The sequence below is a fragment of the Artibeus jamaicensis genome, unplaced genomic scaffold (genome assembly GCF_021234435.1).
Source record: "Artibeus jamaicensis isolate MK-2021 breed Jamaican fruit bat unplaced genomic scaffold, CSHL_Jam_final scaffold_1964, whole genome shotgun sequence".
Lineage (NCBI taxonomy): Eukaryota > Metazoa > Chordata > Mammalia > Chiroptera > Phyllostomidae > Artibeus > Artibeus jamaicensis.
This window is the reverse complement of record NW_026522030.1, coordinates 51,972,663-51,994,468: the sequence shown is the minus strand read 5'-3', so window position 1 is coordinate 51,994,468 and position 21,806 is coordinate 51,972,663. Positions and strand designations below refer to the sequence as shown.

General features: G+C 38.6%; 1 protein-coding gene and 1 pseudogene across 9 annotated transcripts in view; both read left to right on the top strand.

Annotated features, from left to right (window-relative positions):
• The window catches only part of FREM1 (FRAS1 related extracellular matrix 1), a 183,984-nt gene that overhangs the window by 84,039 nt on the left and 78,139 nt on the right, over positions 1 to 21,806 (top strand). For 8 of the 9 annotated variants that reach the window (XM_053656310.1, XM_053656308.1, XM_053656306.1 and 5 more), the window contains exons 15-19: positions 697 to 790; positions 3,963 to 4,215; positions 11,558 to 11,752; positions 12,803 to 12,988; positions 14,282 to 14,478. In XM_053656310.1, coding sequence (XP_053512285.1) covers positions 697 to 790; positions 3,963 to 4,215; positions 11,558 to 11,752; positions 12,803 to 12,988; positions 14,282 to 14,478 — 925 coding nt within the window. The remainder of the gene's footprint in view (positions 1 to 696; positions 791 to 3,962; positions 4,216 to 11,557; positions 11,753 to 12,802; positions 12,989 to 14,281; positions 14,479 to 21,806) is intronic. The other variant, XM_053656309.1, reaches the window with a different exon arrangement.
• Positions 9,101 to 9,644, top strand: LOC119047337 (60S ribosomal protein L17-like; annotated as a pseudogene).

Genomic DNA, 21,806 nt, shown 5'->3' with positions numbered 1-21,806 from the left:
GATAAGCTAGAAATTTGGCTCAGGGCAAGAGCTATTTAGAACTCACTGAATATTAAATTACTCCTGTGGGCTGGAGAGTAAATGGAGAGTCTAGGAACAAACAATTTCTTTAAGAAACTTGACTGAGAATTAAAGGACAAGGAGCCCAAGGCTAGATTCAGGAAAATATTTTTATGTCTGAAATTTTTATAGATGGAGAGGAAGAGAGGCAGTAAATAGAAGGGGAAATGGCAGAAGAGAAGCCATACTCCTTAGACTTGAGTTGCAGAGAACAGATGAGTAGCTCCAGAGCACAGGCAGAAGGATCGGCCTTAGTGAAGGAGGAGGGAGAGTCATCCAAGTCCACATAGTGTCCCGCTCTTACCCGTCTACTGCCCAGTCTCAGAGTCCCCCTTGCACCGACCACTGTTTTCTGTGCATGACTGGAGATGCACCAATGGGTTTCCATTGTCATAGGGGCAAGCTTAAGGCCTGCTTTTGGATTTGAGGAGATATTAGGAATGCAGGTGACATGTTTTTCCAAGGTGGAGCAATTTTACATTCAGGGATACTTAAGTAGTTAAATATGATTATCCTGCATTTTTTGATACTTATTTTTTGAACTTATGACCAAACCCAAGGGTGAGCTCTTGTGTCAGGTATCTCAGGATACTCTCAGAGTGGCCTTGAGAGGTTATGACAAATTCCTCCCCACAGGTATCAGCATGATGGATCTGAGATATTTCAGGATGACATACTCTTGGAGGTCACAGATGGCACCAACTCAGGAGAATTTGTTCTTCATATTGAGGTGCGTGGAAAGTTTCCTCCCTGGTCACATAGGAATGGAGCATCTTGTTTAGAAGCCTCTTAGAGTCTCTGATAGAATTTAAACACACAGCTCCAAAGACAAGAATGCCTGCTTACATCTTTGAATGTCTCAGGACAGGAAATGGAGAGCAAAGCTGTACTGGTGAAATGGGCATACTGTGTTCTCCAATCTGTTTAAAGAGAGAGCTGCTCCGGCCTCACACCCACATGCTTAACTTAACAAACAGTTGGTTTTATGAATAAATTATTTATTATATTTTCGAACTGTAACATCCAACCTGCAGCTGGGCCAGCAAGTTAGACTACCGTCACTAGGGTTTTCTCTGTATTATGGACAAAGCTATGTCTGTATGAGCCTGGTGCCCCTTTGTGAATTGGCCTCAGGTGTGTTTGAAATGATGATTTTCCCTCTTTTGACAAATGAAGAAAAATATGCACATAAAGGTTGAGTATATGCCCAAAGGCCTGATGGGAAACCCCGAGTTTTGCTGTTGAGTGACCACCCAGGTCCATAAGCATAACTCCTAGGATTTGTCACTGACTATAGTCAGTGACAAAGGAAGGTCTTCAAAAAGGCTCATTATGCTATGGCAGAGCCTCTAATTATTCTTACTGTACTAAGTTCTATTTTTGTTTGAATTTTGTCAATCTTTGTAATATGAAATTATTATTTGCGATAATACTAAGGGGTTTATAAAATATTTTACAGTTAATAATTCATTGAGAATGATCACATTCATCTAGCATTTTAAGGAGAGACAGGGAAGGCGTAATCCCCATTTTATGGTGAAGGACATGTAGACTCAAGAAGGTTCAGTGACTTGTCCTGGGTCATATCTTGACTGTGCAGACCTGGGCTGGCACTCCACTCTGTGGTGCTTAGACCAGTGTTCCTGCCTCCTCACCATGGCCATGGCTGCAAAGTACCAGGTAGTTATAATAATCACCTTGCTAACATCTCCTGAGTACTTATCCATGCCAGTCACAATGAAGAGCTTCTTCCTTCCATTTTTCCACTTGATCCTCATGATGGCCTTGAGGTCTAGATGAAGAACAGTATGTTATTTCAGTTTCAATAAGAAATTTTATTTTTTATTGGCAGGCTTTTATATACAGAGAGAGCATTTCTGAGTCACTTTTTTTACTGAAAAGTAAATTTTAGGGCAAAAAAATGTAGCCCTGCTTGTCTTCCAGCATTTACCATCTTCTCATTAGTGACAATAAGCTGTGCATTTGGGGAAACACTGTTTATTTTTCCCTTTTTAGACAAAAGGGCACGGCCTTTGAAAGCCAATCAGAAGTGAAAACAAGTTTTAAACAATTACATGCAATTGTTTTTTTATCTAGGAGGAATGTTTTAATTCTGTTGCAATTAGACCGTATTACTCATTGGAAACTGAGGCTATTTTTTGAACTGCTGGGAAATGGTCACCATGAATGCATTGGTGAGATTCACTGATCATGCCAAGAATAGTAATAAAGATGGTTTTTAATGAATCCACTTGGAGGACTTGAACAAAGATATTGTTTCCTTATAAGCCAATAGAATATTGTATGCTTTTTAATCTTTGATTAAATAAATAAGCCTGGGCTTCTAGCACCCCCTGTCTCTATGCATTAAAGTGTCAACATAGTTTCATGTGTACTTGCTGCAGGGCGTAACAACTGTTGAAATAGCAGGGTGATGAAGGCATATATACAGGGTTACATTAATTTATTCACTTATGCCATAAATATTTAATTAGTGTCTTCTTTTTTGATTTTTACTACTTAATTTTTTAATTGTATTTTTTCTATTGCCATTTATCCGTCCTACACCCTCTTCTACCTTAACCTTCCCCCACCCCCTTTGCTAGTGTCTTTTATATGCCAAGTCCTGTGCTTAGATGCTGGGGATATGATGATGAACGAGATGAATAAAGCTTACAGGCAAAGATTGAAGATAGACATTAAACAGATTATCACTGAAATAATTAATTCATTAAAGTATGGATGTGTCCTACAAATAAACGGGGTGCTAAAAGAGAGAAAATAGTAGAAGTTCCTAAATGAGCCTGAGCTGTCAAACAAGTTTTTCCGAGGAATGCACATGTGGCCTGGGGCGGAGATGGCCACGCAGAGAGCTGGGCGCAGGGCCTACCAAGCCAAGGGCAGAGAGAGGATGCCAGGTGGTGCAAAGACCTGAGACAGGGAGTGCAGTGTTTTGGGGTGAAAATGGAGTGGCAAAGGCACCCCCTAGCATGAGATGAGGCCAGAGACATCCTAGGAGAAGCCCTGGGGAGCCATTGAAGGTTCCCACTGGGCAGTGACTTGATGAGAGCCAAAGTTTAAAAGATCCCTTTGGCTGAAGCATGGGGGAAGGAAATGTTGGGTTGAGAGTGTTCACAAGCTGGACTGGATAAACCAACTTGCTGTATACACCAAGTTGCGCTTGTGAACTCAAGAGGAGGAATGTCCTTCATTCCCATTTAGAAGACATACATTTTCAAATTTCTTCATCTTTTAAAATTCCGAGAGCCAGTGGGAGCCTATGTTGCCTTCTTTCCCTTTCACTTGGAGTTTTATTGTCATGGCAGTGACAGAAAAATGTTTTGTCAGGTTGAAACCTGGCATTGATTTGATGGGTATGGAGTTTTGATTTAACTCAAAATGTTTCAAATGCAGCTGCTACTTATTGTGGATCCAGAGAAACTTCCTGGGTGGCAGGAAATTGAGGGTGGAATAGAGCTTTGTAATTTGAAATATAAATAACTTTGATGTGGTAGATGTAAATGCATAAGACCACAAGGACCAAATTTCCTCTAGAATATGTGAGAATTTAATGAAGGAGGATAGGGGCTTTGGTGAAGGATGCTTATATTACATTTATATTTTGTCTGCCTGAAAACAAATGGGAGACTTGAGTCCCAAACCATAACTGCACTCTCCCATTCCTACCTAAAATGTCTCTCATGTGGGTCATTTCTTGCAAGATGAGTCCTATGGGGAAAGTTAAAAGATACAAACTGCTTGGCCAAATTCCAGGGCTATTGTTTCATGTGTCTGGAAGATTGAAAATGCCTGTCATTCAGACTATGAGCTATGGGTTACCAGTTGGGCAATTTGTCATTGCTTGCTTTATTTGAAAATGTGCATTTCTTTCCTCTACTTAGGTATTTCCTGTAAATGATGAGCCACCAATCCTAAAGCCTGACCTCAACCCCAATATACATTGCTCAGAGGGTGATGAGGTGGTCATCACCTCTGAATACATTTTTGCTACTGATGCGGACAGTGATGACTTGAAACTGATGTTTATAATCTCTCAGGAACCTCAGCATGGGGTGGTGAGGAAAGCTGGAGTCACAGTGGATCAGTTCTCTCAGGGAGACGTTGTCTCAGGGGCTGTGACGTACAAACACACAGGTAAATGACAGCAATGTGACTAGTTTGAGTGAGGGAATGCAAGTAACATGCCAGAGTCTTAGCCCCATGCCTCACTATAGGTTCCAATAAGCTAACGGTGTTAATGCCTGCTTCCATTGAAAAGAAGCAGCAGCAGCCTGCGTCCCATTTTTCAAGTAGGATTGCATACTTAGAAGTATTTCTGATCTCAGTAATATAATGAATTTCAGAGTAGAGAAAGAACAAGTATTATTGTTACTCTGTTCATCATGCTTGCACATAGGCCTTCTGTTCACTTGGGTTATTATCCTCACCCCTTTTTGGTCAATTGGGTTTTTTTTTTTGCCAGTTGGATGATGGGTTTATTTGACCATCACAACTTCTGCTTCTGGGTTCATAAATCATACCATCATAGCAGAAATGTCTGCACTAAACTCCCTAAGATAATTACATTATTAATTTTAAAAGTTTACTGATCACATCTAGCTTTTAAAAAGTAACTGGCCTGCCTTTGAAGTTTCTGAGAAGCAAAGATGACATCTCAGGCTTTGTGTGACTTGTCCACAGCACCTGGCACTGGTGGACACAGATTAGAGATGCAGTAAATGCTTCTTTATTAGCACCGTGCTTACATTTCTGGCATAACATTATAGTGTTACCCAGTGGCATGTGTTCCCCATGTAAAATGTTAAAATAGATAAAATGTTAATTCATCTGATATCTGCAAGGCACAGTACTTAGGCACTGTAGGCTGCAAAGGAATATAATCCAGACCTTGTTGTGAAGGACTTTTCCTTTAATTAGGCAGACAAACCCATTCACATGAAAACATAATAGTGTGATACATCTGCATCTTCTGAATTCTGGATGGGGGGCACTTCCTCAGTAATGACAGCATATACTTCCTCTAAGTACCTTTCATTGCACTGTGTTACAATCTCATGTATGCCTCTAACCTGTACATTCCATGGGGGAAGTATGATTGGATGTGTTGGCCAAGTGAGTGGTTGTGGGAATAAGAGGTATCGGAATTCAAATTATTTGCTTAATTGAAGAGATACATAGAGAGAATGTAAGCAGCGTGAGGAGGGTGAAGGGAACTCAAGGAGGGAGGATGGAGATAGCTAAGAGTTAATTTGGAAATGGGAGAAAACATTTGGAAATAATATCCTTTTATGCACTTTGGTAAACAATGCTTTATTAGGATACCAGTTGTCTCATGCCAATTAATACTGTGCATTTTAATTGCACCCAGACATCTTTTTTCTTCAAATGATATTTCCTTTTTATCTGTGTTTAGTCTTAGTTGAGGGTTATGTAGTTATTTCCTTGTCTTGGGGAGGGAGTATGGCCCAGGTACTTGATGCTTTTCAGTACCTCTTAAAAGTTTATAGCGAGGTACTTCTCTTTGGGTTCCCAGGAGTTCTCAGACCGACTGGCAGAAAGGCATCCACAGACCAATGATCGTTGTTTGTTACATGATTTAAACATCTTTGGCAGGCTCGTGCAGCACAGATAAGCTAGGATGAGATGACCGTATCTTCTCTTCCAGTGCCTTCTTCCAGGTGCTGATCCACAGGTGTGGTAGCCACGTATAGAAGTGTCAACTATTTTTTGTCATGAGACCTAGTATGACACTGGGGCAAATTATTTCAAATATATATTTTTTGCTATGTTATTAAGTTAGCAGAAATATTGTATTCAAAAGATGTTTTCTTTTTGGATTGTTATGTTTTCTTATAATGGTCACAGAATTATTCAATTGGTAGTTAGGTAGCACTGTACTGAGATTTGTATAAAGAACCACAGTATTGGAAGATCTAGTTTTGGTGGCCTCTGGTCTGCATAGCAGTGATTATAGAAGTCACCTGAGAGTAATTTGTTACCATTACTCTATTTGCTTCCTATTGTTATGAAAATAATACATGCTCACCGCAGAAAACTTGGAAAGTATGGAAAAATATCATGATGTTTTGGGAAAAAATCACTTCATTTACCTGTTAAAGATAATCACTATTTAACATTTCAGTATTACAGTATTTTATTTTCTTTTTCTAACCATAATTTTCAATATAATTGCAATTATATTGTGTGTGTAGTTTTATAGATTATCTTTTTCATTGAGATTATCACCAAAAAGTTTAAAGTCTTTTTAAATTAATTATGAAGATTCTTTTTCTTTTATTTATTTTTTATTGTATTTATTGGGGTGACATTGGTTAATAAAATTACATAGGTTTCAGGTGTACAGTGCTATAATACATCATGTGTATATTACATTGTGTGTTCAACCACCGCTAGTCAAGTGTCCGTCTGTCACCACTTACCCCCTTCCTTTACCTTCTTCAACTTCCTTTTACCTCCTTTACTCTGGCAATTACCATGTTGTTGTCTGTGTGCGTGAGCCTCTTTTTTTTTTGCTTACTACCTTCACCCTTCTCACCCAGGCTCCAAGCCCTCTGTCTCCTCTGACAGCTGTCAGAATGTTCTCTGTGTTTGTCTCTACTTTGTTAGTTTATTTTGTTCATTAGATTTCACATATACCATATTTTTCAGACCATGAGATGCACCTAGGTTTTACATGAGGAAAATAGGGGAAAAAATTGAAGCAAAAATGTGCTAAAATATTTAATATCATAAATAACATAATATTTCACCAATGCAAATGTAAACAGAACTCAACAGCAGCATTAACAACCATTATTCCTTCTAAGTTTTGGGGTAGAAGTGTGTCTTATAGTCTGAAAAATATGGGTAAATGAAATCCTATGTACGGTACTTGCTTTTCTCTGACTGGTTATTTTACTTAGCCTTATACTCTCCAGGTCTTTCCATGCTACTGTAGAAGGTAAGATTTCCTTTCTTTTTATGGCTAGGTAGTATTCCACTGTGTAAATGTACCACAGCATTTTTATCCACTCATCTACTGATGGGCACTTGGCTCCTTCTAAATCTTGGCTATTGTAAATATTGCTGTAATAAACATAAGGGTACATATATTCTTTTGAGTTAGTGTTTCAGGTTTCTTTGGCTATATCCCCAGAAGTGGAATTGCTGGATCATAAGGCAGTTTCATTATTAATTTTTGAGGCAACTTCATAGTGCTTTCCACAGTGGCTGCACCAATCTAAATTCCCACCAACAGTGCATGAGGGTTCCCTTTTCTCCACAACCTCACCAACACTTGTTGTTTGATGATTTTTTGCTGATAGCCATTATGAGTTGTGAGGTAATATCTCATTGTGGTTTCAATTGCATTTTTTCTGATGATTAGTGACACTGGGCAACTTTTCATGTCTATTGACTATCTCTATGTTCTCTTCGGAGAAGTGTTTCTTCAGGTCTTTTTCCCATTTCTTAACTGGATTTTTTTGGTGTTGAGTTTTAGAAGTTCCTTATAAATTATGGGCATTAAGCCCTTTTCAGATGTATCAGTCAATAGTTCACCCATTCAATGGATTTTCTTTTAATTTTATTGATAGTTTCCTTTGCTTTGCAAAAGGTTTTTAGTTTGATGTAGATCATTTGTTCATTTTCTTTCTTTTGTTGTTCCCTTGCCTGAGCTGATACCACTAGTATTCAACATCATACTGGAAGTCCTAGCCTCAGCAATCAGACAAGAAGAAATAAATGACATTCAAATTGGAGAGGAAGAAGTAAAACTGTCATTATTTGCAGATGACATAATACTTTAATAGAGAAACCTAAAGATTTCACCAAAAATTTGTAGAACTGATAAGTGAATTCAGTAAAGTAGCAGGATACATAATAAATATCCAAAAATCGGTTGCATTTTTATACACCAATAATGAAAGAGGGGTGTCCAATGCATGGCCCACAGGCCCCGCATGAGGCCCAGGATGGCTATGAATGTGGCCCAACACAAAATCACAAATTTACTTAAAATCTTTTTTTCTCATCAGTTTTCATTAGTGTTTGTATATTTAATGTATGGCCAGACACAACTCTTTTTCCACTGTGGCCCAGAGATGCTAAAATGTTGGACATTCCTGCCATCAGAAAGGGAAACTAAGAAAACAATCCCATTTATAATTGCTTCCAAAAAACAAAATACCTAGGAGTAAATTTAACAGTGGATGTAAAAGACCTGTACTTAAAAGATTATGACACTGAAGAAAGAAACTGAACAAGAAACAAATAAGTGGAAGCATACTCATATACCATGTTTATAGATAGGAAGCATTAACATCATTAAAATGTCCACACTATCCAAACCAAGCTATAGATTTAATGCAATTCCTACCAAGATACCATGGCATATTTCACAGAACTAGAATTAATATTTCAAAATATATGTGGAACCACAAAAGATCCCAAATAGCCACAGCAATCTTGACAAAAGAAAAATAACATAGTGGAGAAATCATGCTGCTTGATATTAAACTATACTATAAGGCTGTAGTAATCAAAACAGCATGGTACTGGCATAAAAACAGACATACAGATCAGTGGAACAGATTAGAGAGCCCAGAAATAAAGCCACACTTTTATGGCCAATTAATATTTGACAAAGGAAGAAAAAACATACAATGGGGTAAAGACAGACTATTCAACAAATGGTATAAGGAAAATTGGACAGATATGTAGAAAAAGGTAAAACTAGACCATCTTCTCACACCATATACAAGGATAAACTCAAAATGGATGAAAACTTAAGTGTTAGATGTGAAACCATAAGAATCCTAGAAGAAAACAAAGGCAGTAAACTCTTAGACATTTCCTGTAGCAGTATTTTTTCTGATAAAGTATTAAATGTTATAAAATTATAGTTATTATAAACATAGGCTTAATAAATAAAATATGGTGAGACACTGAGTTTTCATGAATTCTCCCAGGAACCTTCACTCTTCCTTTTCCCAAAAGTGACCAGAGGTGACCTCTGAAGATGGTTCACTATTCACTTGACCCAGAAAACCCCCCAAAATCATTCAAATCAAGAGGTTCAAATCTACATGTCCACTTTAAGAACACTCACGAAACTGCCCAGGCCATCAGGGTATGCATATTTGAAAAGCCACCAACTGTCTGAAAGATGTCACTTTAAAGAAGAAATGTGTCCCACTGCATCGATACAATGGTGGAGTTGGTAGGTGTGCTCAGGCCAAGCAGTGGGGCTGGACACAGGGTCGGTGGCCCAAAAAGAGTGCTGAGTTTTTGCCGCACATGCTTAAAACACAGAGAGTAATGCTGAATTTAAGGGTTTAGATGTAGATTTTTTGGTCATTGAGCATATCCAGGTGAACAAAGCTCTCAAGATGCAGCATAGAATTTACAGAGCTCATTGGAGGATTGACCCATACCTGAGCTCTCCCTGCCAGACTGAGATGATCCTCACTGAAAAAGAGCAGATTGTCCCTAAACCAGAGGAGGAAGTTGCATAGAAGGAAAAGATATCCCAGAAGAAACTGAAACTCATGGCCAGAGAGTAAATTCAGCGTAAAATAAATACTAATAAAGTAGTAAGTAAATAAATATGTTATGATATGAAATTTGCTATTCTCCCAACATGAAACATAAAATCATTAAAATTTTTTCTCAATACTATGACTAAGAGTTTTAAGTATAAATCACATCCTTAGGCTATATTTTATTTCAAGGTAAAGAATTCTTCCACCCGTGTTGTAGTCTTTGTGGCTTAATGCTGTGGCTACTTTTCCAGCTCTTTCTATAAATGTTTCCTATCCTTGCATTATATTGACATTACAGTTACTGAATGTACTATATTAACTTTTTTTTTTTAAGTTGCCTTAGCTTCCTGGAAAGATTTTCCATTTCTCTTCCTGATTCCTTCTTTCTGTAGGTCCTCTTTCTCATCTCCCAGTTCTCCACCTTACCTAATGCTCAATACAAAGCCAGGAAAGTTGTCTGGAAGACTTTTCTGACTTTCTCCAGCATGTGTGCCCTGCCCCCACACCGGTATCAGCCAAGACTCTTCTCACACCATATACAAGGATATGGTGTGAGAAGACCATATCATCTTCTTCACCCTCGGCACCCAGTACAGAATCAGGCTGAGCTATTTGTATTTTCCATTTAATGGGTAAAACTTGGTTCAACTGTGGCAATTCCACATTGTTCTACTTTATACATATATACACCTGTGATATTCTAAGCAAATCACATTTCTTTCTCTATAGTTAGGTGGTATCAGTGCCTGACATGTAGTGGTCTTTTGACATTTGATATTCTTTTGAAATGCCTTTTGACATTTTCATAATATCTGTCTTTATTAAAGCAATCAGAACACTGTCATATATTAGGCATTAAATATTAATTTGTTTTTTATGTATATGACTAGATGAGAGTCCTCTTATTTTTTACCTTTCTGAAGGTTCAAGGCTGGCTATTTAATTCTGATTCTCTCATCTTCAACACTATTTTTCCTTAAAACAATTTCTCATCCTTCAATCATTTGGTTACTCGATAATATCACCTCTGCATTGTATCAATACTTGCCTTTTTTTTAAACAGGGAGAATAGTACTGAGCACAGTACTCTGTAGATGTGACCAGTGCATCCTGTGAAAGTGATGAGGTCCCTGATCTTTTGTGCTCTGGTCCCATCAAAACTTCAAGCATAATTGCTTCCCTTTTGGAACTTTCAGAGCGATGCATGAGAATTACCGAAAGCACATCTGGCAAATTTTTCAGTTCCCTGGATAATGAACACTACCACCTCAGTGCTGTTAGTAGTACAGGAGTGACTGTCCTGTTCACTGACAAACTGTCTAATCTTCCTTCTCCCACTCACTGCCTAAGTTGAGAGAATTTTGAAACTCATAGGTGTAGCCCTAAAAAGTGTAAAGAAACTTAAAATAAATGTCACTCCTTCTCCAGGTGCTGTTCTTATTTTGTTAAATCTTGGCTTTTATATAATAAGGAAAATACTGAAACAAATGACAAAATGTGAATTATCTTTGTATTTTAACTAGCCATGCTTTTCTATTTCTTGGAACTATGATATAGTTGGTTTTTCATTTAAGGTGGTTAATGCAGATGAGCAGGAAATTACCAAAGAGAATTATGAGAGAAGAATGAAACCATCGCTAGTTTTGTGTCCCTTCCTTGGTCATTTGTGAACTGTCAGACCCTCATTAGCCCTGTCTTGCGCCTCCATTTGGTAATAGGTGTTCTGCAAGAATTTCACCAAAGGCAACAGATGGGCAAGCATTTTTGCATCATTTTCAGGACTCAAATTTCATAGTGATAAAATTGAGTTTTACTTTTTAGCCACATAACTTCCTGTTCTTGACACTCTATACTTGTTGAAGAGGTTTGAGTAGATTTCATTTTGGTATTCAATATTTTCACAGTCAGGTTTCAGCTATGGTTGCATCTTCCAGGTGGTGAGATTGGCCTGGTGCCTTGTTATGACACCATCACATTAGTGGTTTCAGATGAAGAAGCTGGCCCTTTGGTGAAGGGCTGTTGCTACAATGGACCTCATCCATCTGTTCCTCTTCATGAGTCCTTTCCAGTGTATGATCTCAACATCACAGTACATCCAGTGGACAACCAACCACCTTCAATTGCAATAGGTGACAATGTTTTTTCTGTTCAAATCCTATTACCTCACCTAGTCACATAGCCATGGTTCAGTGAAATAATGCACTTGTAGTCAAAATAGAAAACCATGATACAGAATTACCTCCAATAATTGCCTTAAAGCACATTTATGGAAAATACCAAATCTATAAAAGATTACAGGGCAAAAGAATTGTTTAAAAGTTTAGATAATTCTGTATGGAGAGAGAACACAAGGGTGTGCGTGTGTATGTTGGGATGAGGACAGCATCGAAATCTTCAAATATTCAGGCTTCATTTCACATGAGAAAATACTATTTGCCTGCTGGAGAGAGAGTAATTTATTTTATCCATAGTAATTTCTATTAGAACAGAATGAGTATACCAGAGAGACCATTTATATACATTTAACCATATTTGCTTTTTAGAAAGTCATCTCTTCATAGGCATTATGTATATGTTCTGTCTCTCAGAAAAAAAATATGAGCATATGTATGAATGTTATTGAAATTTGCAAACTATCTCCCAAGCAATGTTCTGGAAAGAAAGCATGGTCCCTGCAGAATAATTAAGTACCAATGCATAAAAAAAATGGTGGTTATGAGCAATTCGTAATAGCTTGCAGGCAATTAACACTCTGATAAACAGAGGTAACAACTGATCTTGAAGAGTCCATAAACTACATTTAGTGGCTTATCATTAAAAACAGTTTGGCAATTCTTATTTTCATTTGTCACTTCTATAGACACACAAGGGAAATCAGAGTTCCTTGAGAATGACTGAAGGGCTGTACTGAAGCACTTAGTATTTCTGCTGTCTTTCCATTATTGTCTGGCTTGCTTGTACAAGAAAAAATGTAATTCCATAAGTCAAATTCCACTCATTAGCCCTGAATATTTTCACTGTAACGAGAATTATGCCAGAGGAAATGAACATCTCCTGTGGAAGTGCATTTGCATATGGGAGACTTCTCTGAATTGGAATTTCAATCACTCCCTTTGTCCTCACTATTCTGATTAGAGGATTTCACGCTAAGCCATAATTGTGTTATTATTTGTATGCAGGTACCATGTTCGTGGTAGATGAGGGTTTCTCAGCAGCTCTCACCATTAACCATTTGTCAGCTACTGACCCTGACACGGCAGCAGATGACTTGGAATTTGTTTTGATTTCTCCTCCCCAGTTTGGCTACCTAGAAAATACACTACCTTCTTTGGGTTTTGAGAAAAGCAATATGGGCATAAGAATAGGTAAGTCAGTTTCATGACCAGCAATAACTGGCTTATGTTTATACTCTTACTGGCTAGATCATGCTCAATCGCTGGGTAAGGACTTAAAAAAATGGTCAAATCACTATGTACATTTAAGAAATTATTATGGCTGGTACTTTTGAATGTTATTATTTTTAATTTTAACTTTGAAATTTTCCATGCATGCAAGTTTACTTCAAGATAAGTGAAAATTTTACCTATGAAAATGAATAATTTCTGGGCATCTAAGATATCACGTGGGAACTGTAGTTAGCAATAGTGCACTGTAGATTTGAAAGTTGTGTTGCGAGTCTGCTTCAATGCTCTCACTGCCTCAACAAGAAAATGGTGATGATGTGAGGTGAGTGATGTGTTACCTAACCCTACTGTAGTAAACATTTTGCAACAACTGTGTGTATTAACTCATCACCTTAAACTTACACAACATTATATGTCAATTATATCTCAGTAAAGCTGGAGGGAAAAGATTAATTGCATTAAAGTTTTTACAATGTTCCTGTGACTTAATGAACAACATTTAACATCTTTCTCTTTTGATCAAGATGTTGTCAAAATACCAAACAGCAGGTCAGCTGATTCTATCCAATCCAACCAATTGCTTAATATGAATGCGAAGCAGGCAGATGATTGACTCTTGTTTTGCTTTTATTTGAAAGAAATAGTTTCTTCCTTTTTTCTTACACACCCTTTTATTTGGTATTTAAAAAAATTACCAACCTTCTATCAGGAGAAAGTTAATATATAGTGAGAAAACTGAGGCCTTGGGAGAGGAAAGGTAACACTGTAAAGAGTCGATTTTCTGACAGCTCACAGTCTTCACTCAGTGAATGGCTTAGAAAACACTGGACTCTGTCTTTCTTATCTACCAGGGAAGATACAGGGACTTTCTTAGTTTCTTCGGAAGGTAGAGTTGGTCTCTTTCTGAATGAAGCATGACAAGAACCACTGATGCTGAAGTTGTTTTAACCAAAAGACAATTTCACTGATCCGAGTATGTGAAGACTGGTGATGAAGACCCTATACATCCTGGGTAGCACTTATCGCCCTTCTCCTCTCTATGCACATTTGAACCCTTCCCTGGCATTTATGAATATCTGTTTTATGTTGACAGCTGACAGTCATTGTAGCAGCCCTGATAGCTGATTCTGAAGTCAACTGCTATGATCTTGTTTGCTTTGCTGAGAAATAGGCTGTTGATTGAAGGATTAAGGACTAGTAGCTTAGAATAAAAATGATTTTCTCATTAACCTGCTTTATCTTGGTGCGCTTTAGCTTCATTTCAGTGGAAAGACATGAAGGCTTTGCATATTAACTATGTGCAGTCCATGCACCTGAGGATGGAGCCAACGGCTGACCAGTTCATGGTGTATGTCACAGATGGGAGACGCCGCTCCTTGGAGATACCATTTTACATTACAGTCAACCCCACAAATGATGAAGCTCCTGACTTTGTGGTACAGAATATTACTGTAAGATCAGAAGTTTCTATTTCTCTCTGATAACTTTCTGATTTTTATTTTCACCTTGTCAACTTACATTAGTTCAGGTATACTTAACACTTTTTGTGTATGTGTGGTTTTCCTGTATGAGTCTATTTACAAATCAGGGAACATATTATATCTGTTACTCTACTTAAAAAATAATTAATTATGTATGTTAAATTTTTTTTGTTTTATTTTTTAATATATTTTTTATTTTATGGATTATGCCATTACATTTGTTCTATTCCCCCCTTCATTCCCCTCCACCCTGCACACCCCTCCCCCACCATCCCCCCCTTTAGTTTATGACCACATGTCTCAAGTTCTTTAGATTCTATATTTCCCCTACTATTCTTGCCCTCTCCCCTATCTATTTTCTATCTACTGTCTATGCTACTTATTTTCTGTACCTTCTCCCCCCTTCTCCTTCTCCCACTCCCCTGTTGCTAACCCTCCACATGATCTTCATTTCTATGGTTCACTCCTGATCTAGCTGTCCTCTTAGTTTGCTTTTGTTTTAGATGTGGTTGTTAATAACTGTGAGTTTGCTGTCCTTTCACTGTTCATCTTTCTTATCTTCTTTTTCTTAGGTAAGTCCCTTTAACATTTCATATAATAAGGGCTTGGTCATGATGAACTCCTTGAATTTGACCTTATCTGAGAAGCACTTTATCTGTCCTTCCATTTTAAATGAAAGCTTTGCTGGATAGAGCAATCTTGGATGTAGGTCTTTGGATTTCATGACTTGGAATACTTCTTTTCAGCCCCTTCTTGCCTGTAAGGTCTCTTTTGAGAAATCCGCTGAGAGTCTGATGGGAACTCCTTTGTAGGTGACTGTCCCCTTATCTCTTGCTGCTTCTAGGATTCTCTCCTTCATTTTAATCTTGGCTAATGTAATTATGATGTGCCTTGGTGTGTTCCTTCTTGGGTCCAACGTCTTTGGGACTCTCTGAGCTTCCTGGATTTCCTAAAAGTCTATTTCCTTTGCCAGATTGGGAAAATTCTCCTTTATTATTTGTTCAAATAAGGTTTCCACTCATGACTGTTCCTCTTCCCCTTCTGGTACCCCTATAATTCAGATATTGGAATGTTTAAAGATGTCCTGGAAGTTCCTAAGCCTCTTCTCATTTTTTTGAATTCTTTTTTTTTGTTTGTTTGTTTTTTGTTTGTTTTTTTTAAAGATTTTATTTATTTATCTTTAGAGGGGAAGGGAAGGAGAGAGGGAGAGAAACATCAATGTATGGTTGCCTTTCATACGTCCCCTGCTGGGAATTGGCCTGCAGGGAACTGGTCTGCAACCCAGGCATGTGCCCTGACTGGGAATCGAACTGCGATTGTCTGGTTCGCAGGCCTGTGCTCAATCCACTGAGCTACACCAGCCAGGGCGTTCATTTTTTTGAATTCTTGTTTCTTCATCCTTTTCTATTTGGTCTATTTTTCCTTCCTTCTGGTCTGCTCCCTTGATTTGAGTCCCAGTTTCCTTTCCATCACTATTGGTTTCCTGTGCATTTCTATTCATTTCAATTAGTTTAGCATTCATATGTTCCTCTAATTTGTGACTAAAATCAACCAGTTCTGTGAGCATCCTGATCACCAGTGGTTTGAACTGTGCATCTGAAAGTTTTGCTATTTCTTTATTGCTTAGATTTATTGCCTCTGGGGCTCTGAGTTGTTCTTGAGCCATGTTTTGATCTGTTTGTGCCTGTTACGTATCAGGAGAGGCACCTTAGGTGTTCACCAGGGTGGGGCCACCCAGGTTGCTGGTTTGTGACACTGTATGTGGGGGCAGGGTCAGAGAGGGAGCAATGGCAGTCCTCTCCGCTCACCCGGTCCGCCTCACCTCTTTTCCCCTGCCTGTTTATCTGAGCGCAAATGTGCGAGCCCACCTGTGTGGTCTGTCTCAATGCACGTCTCTTCACTGGTTTATCTGCGCGCAAATGTGGGACCTCAGAGAGCCAGCCATGCCGCGCCTTCCCAGAGCTACCCGGCACCTGTGATCCACACCTTTGGCTGCTTGCAAGCTACCCGGGTCAGGTGGTCCTTTTTGCCTGATGGGCTCCGCTGCTGGCTTCGCCCCTCTCACCGGTTTATTTGAGCGGTTCGTAGTTTTCAGACTCTGTATTGTTGGATTTTCTGTGGTTTGATTGCGTTTATTGTTGTTAAAACTTTGTTGTTTTTAGATTTGGTTGTTCGAGGAAGCAAAGTGTTTCCACCTATACCTCCATCTTGGCGGAAGTCCTGTATGTTAAATTTTTGATAACAGCATAGAATTCTTTTGAAACACTTCTATTTTTTACATGTGGTGATTTAATCCAGGCATACCTGCAGCCAAGCCTGACTAAATGGATGAGCCCAGACTTTGGAATAAGAGGTACTTTGGTATTGCAGCTTGCTAGTTACAGGGTTTGGGATGTTATCTCCCTATGACTCTGTTTCCTCATCTGCACAATGTATAGCAAGTCTTCCTTAGGGGTAGTCATGGCGATCAAGATGGCCAGGCATGACTCAGTAAATAGGTGCCATTTGGATTATTGTGGTTGTTATGTTTGTCCTTTTTTTCCTGACATTGACTGAAGCAAATATCACCCATTTTAAAACTATTATCTTACCTTATGTTTCACTAAAAAATGCAAAAGTCTTCACTTGATTTTGTTTTCTACTGAAACTTAATGGTAAGTGGGAGCCAACACACAGTGAGATTTAAGTGCCAGCTTCTGCCTTTACCCTTCAGCTGGAACATGGATTTCTCTGAAGCTCACTTACATAGTTATGAGACAGAAAAGAAACATACAAATTTTTTCTTCTACATCTACCTCTATTGTCTTGAATCTCTCCAGGGTTTAGGGTTGGGGTGTTTGAAATAATTAGGACACTGGGAAATTGTTTCTTGCTCTTCTCTGAAAGTAGGCATGCTTTTTATCTGAGCATTCCTTAGAGAAACTATTAAAGTATAACAAATGTGGAGCCCTATTTAGATTATTTTTTAAAAAGTCATATTTATTTTGCTTTCTTGTCAAAAAATATATTTATTTTGTAGATAGCTGGGCTTCCATCCAGTTGTGTGCAGCATGCAAAAAAATGACATTTTAGTTTAAGTTATTATTCATTTCAAATCTGTCTACTAGTCAGTATCTATATTTTATATATGTATGTTGATCTAAACCTTTTATTTATAATCTCAATAAGCAATTAGATTGGCAAAAAAAAAACCCCACATTTTTTCAATAAAATGTCCCAGTCGTCTCGTGAACTGATTTACCATTGTTGCCATGTAGTGAGTCCAGGAGTTTCAAACTCTATGAAGAATAATTGGAGCATATTTTTAGGTTGCTTTATTAAATTTCTTGGAGACAAGACAAGTTATCATCAAAGACAATTTCATAATTATATCACTGTGCATTAAATTTTGAAGCTATCTTCATCCTTAGTAAGTAGGAGACTTAAAAAATCACATAATTTTAGCCCAGGTATCAGATATGGCAAATGATTCTTAATTATGCAAATTCAATGAAAAACAGTTGTAGGAAGGCTCCCTTCATAGTCAATAAAAGAGGCTAAAGAGAAATGAGATTTTCACAAATGTAAACCACATAGGAGTTCTGTTCAGAAAAAGTCCAGCCATTATTAATATAATGAGAATAGTTTGCAAAACATCGCTGTAACCTGGCAGGGAGAGTAGACTAGAATGCACATGTGTGAACATGACAACTTCTCTGTACTAGTCAGTGGGGGAGGTAGATATCATTGAGTGAGCATTTGTCCTGTGTGGCTGTTCTATTCAAAATGACTGAGTGAGTAGAGCAAGGAATCTGCATCAGATTTTGCCTTAAACTTAAACATTCCTCCATGGAAACTATTTGGATAATTCAGAAGGCTTTCAGGGATGATGCAATGAGTGCAGTGCAAATAAAAATGTGGCACCAGCACTGCAGAAATGGTCAAGAAGAAGATGTGGTGAAGTTGCAGCAAGATCAAGTCATGTTAACTGTGGTGTTTTTTTAAAGTATATTTTATTGATTATGCTATTACAGTTGTCCCAACTTTTTCTCCCCTTATCCCCCTCTGCCCTGCATCCTCCCCATCCTCCAGTGTTCCCTCCCCCCTTAGTTCATGTCCATGGGTTTTACATATAAGTTCTCTGGCTTCTCCATTTTCTATACAATTCTTAATGCACCCCCCCCATGCATCTATTTTGTACCTACCAATTATACTTCCTATTCCCCATACTTTTTCTCCCATTCACCCCTCTCTCTCCCCACTAATAACCCTCCATGTGATGTCCATTTCTGTGATTCTGTTCATATTCTAGTTGTTTGCTTAGTTCGTTTTTGTTTTTGTTTTTTAGGTTCAGTTGTTGATAGTTGTGAGTTTGTTGTCATTACAGTGTTCATAGTTTTGATCTTTTTCTTATCGAAGTCCCTTTAACATTTCATATAATAAGGGCTTGGTGATGATGAACTCCTTGAACTTGACGTTATCTGGGAAGCACTTTATCTGCCTTACCATTCTAAATGAAAGCTTTGCTGAATAGAGTAGCCTAGGTTGTAGGTCCTTGCTTTTCCTGATTTTGCATGCTTCTTTCCAGCCCCTTCTTCCCTCAAGGTTTCTTTTGAGAAACCAGCTGATGGGAACTCCTTTGTAGGTGACTGTCTCCTTATCTCTTGATGCTTCTAATATTCTCTCCTTATCTTTAATCTTGGGTAACTTAATTATGATGTATCTTAGTGTGTTTCTTTTTGCATCCAACTTCTTTGGGGTTCTCTGAGCTTCCTGGACTTCCTAGAAGTGTATTTCCTTTGCCAGATTGGGGAAGTTTTTCTTCATTATTTTTTCAAATAACTTTTCAATTTCTTTTTTATTTTTTTTAAATCAAGGAAGTACCTGCTGACTTGTGTACATTGCTTTTCTTTTCTTTTTTTGAAAATATATTTTATTGATTATGCCATTACAGTTGTCCCATTAACCCCCTTCATTCCCCTCCACTGTGCACGCCCCCTTCCCCCATTCCCCCTCTTTAGTTCATGTCCATGTGTCACAAGTTCTTTAGCTTCTACATTTTCCATATTATTCTTGTCTTCCCCCCTGTCTATTTTCTACCTACCGTCTATGCTACTTATTTTCTGTACCTTCTCCCCGCTTCTCCTCCTCCCACTCCCCTGTTGTTAACCCTCCTTGTGATCTCCATTTCTATGGTTCCACTCCTGACCTAGTTGTTCACTTAGTTTGCTTTTGTTTTAGGTGTGGTTATTAATAATTGTGAGTTTGCTGTCCTTCCGCTGTTCATCTTTTTTATCTTCTTTTTCTTAGGTAAGTCCCTTTAACATTTCATATAATAAGGGCTTGGTCATGATGAACTCCTTGAATTTGACCTTATCTGAGAAGCACTTTATCTGTCCTTCCATTTTAAATGAAAGCTTTGCTGGATAGAGCAATCTTGGATGTAGGTCTTTGGATTTCATGACTTGGAATACCTCTTTCCAGCCCCTTCTTGCCTGTAAGGTCTCTTTTGAGAAATCAGCTGAGAGTCTGATGGGAACTCCTTTGTAGGTGACTGTCCCCTTACCTCTTGCTGCTTCTAGGATTCTCTCCTTCATTTTAATCTTGGCTAATGTAATGATGATGTGTCTTGTTGTGTTCCTTCTTAGGTCCAACTTCTTTGGGGCTCTCTGAGCTTCCTGGATTTCCTGGAAGTCTATTTCCTTTGCCAGATTGGGGAAGTTCTCCTTTATTATTTGTTCAAATAAGGTTTCCACTCGTAACTGTTCCTCTTCCCCTTCTGGTACCCCTATAATTTGGATGTTGGAGCATTTAAAGATGTCCTGGAGATTTCTAAGCCTCTCCTTATTTTTTTGAATTCTTGCTTCTTCCTTCTTTTCTGTTTGGTCATTTCTTTCTTCCTTCTCCATTTCATTGATTTAAGTCCCAGATTTGTTTCCATCATTATTGGTTCCCTGTGCAATTTGCTTCATTTCACTTAGTGTAGCCTTCATTTTTTATACAATTTGTGACTAAAATCAACCAGTTGTCAGCATCCTGATCACCAGTGTTTTGAACTCTGCTTCTGATAGGTTGGCTATCTCTTGGTCACTTAGAAGTATTGGCTCTGGGGCTTTGAGCTATTCTTCTGCTTGAGCCATAATGTTTTGGTCTGTTCGCACCTGTTATGTATGAGCGGAGAAAGCTTAGGTGTTCACCAGGGTGGGTCAGCTCAGTCACTGGGTTGTGACTGGGGGCGGGGTCAAAGATGGAACATAAGCATTTGTTCTGCTCTCTCTTGGATTTCTGTCCCCTCTGCCATTTCCAAGAAGAAAATTGGGCCCTTTTGGTGCTGGTTCCCAGGTGGGTGGGCTTGTGTTCATTCTAGGTCCATGTGGGTCTACCCAACGAACTATCCTGTGGGGCTAGGAGCCTTTCCCGGCACTTCAGCTTCCGAAAGTTCTTCTAATTGGTGCTTTTAGGCTTTATTTTCCATCACTGGGGCCCTGGGTTGCGAGGTCTGTGTCACTGACCATTTTAAAACCTGCCTGGTTTCTCTGCAAATGTGTGTCTGCAGTCAGCCAGCTGCCTTGCAAGCCTTACTGGATTTTCCTCCCACACCCACCAGGGTCGCCAATCACTGCCTCCTCCTGCCAGGACTCCTCTCTGCCACTGACTCTGCCCCTCTTACCAGTCTGGATGAATGGTTCATTGTTGTCACTTCGGTACAGTTTACTTTTCTCTCTGTTTGGTTGCGTTTTTGTTTCCAAATCTTTGTTGTTTTTAAATTTGGTTGTGCGAGGAGGCATAATGTTTCCACCTATGCTTCCATCTCCGCCAGAAGTGAAGTTTTCAATTTCATGCTCTTCCTCTTCTCCTTCTGGCACCTCTGTGATTCAGATGTTGGAATGTTTAAAGTTGTCCCAGAAGTCCCTCAGCCTCTCCTCATTTTTTGAATTCTTGTTTCTTCATTCTATTTCTGGTGGATGTTTACTTTTTCCTTCTGCCCTAAACTATTGATTTGAATCCTGGTTTCCTTCCCTTTACTGTTGGTTCCCTGTACATTTTCATTTACTTCCCTTTGCATAGCCTTCATTTTTTCTTCTATGTTGCATCCATACTCAACCATTTCTGTGAGCATCCTGATTACTAGTGTTTTGAACTCTGCATCTGATAGGTTGTCTATCTCCTTGTCACTTAGTTCTTTTTCTGGAGTTTTGATCTGTCCTTTCATTTGGGCCATATTTCTTCATCTCCAGGCATCTGTTACATTGTGAGGGGTGGAGCATTAGGTATTTGCCAGGGCGTTTCAACCCACTTGCTGCATTGTAGTGCTGTAT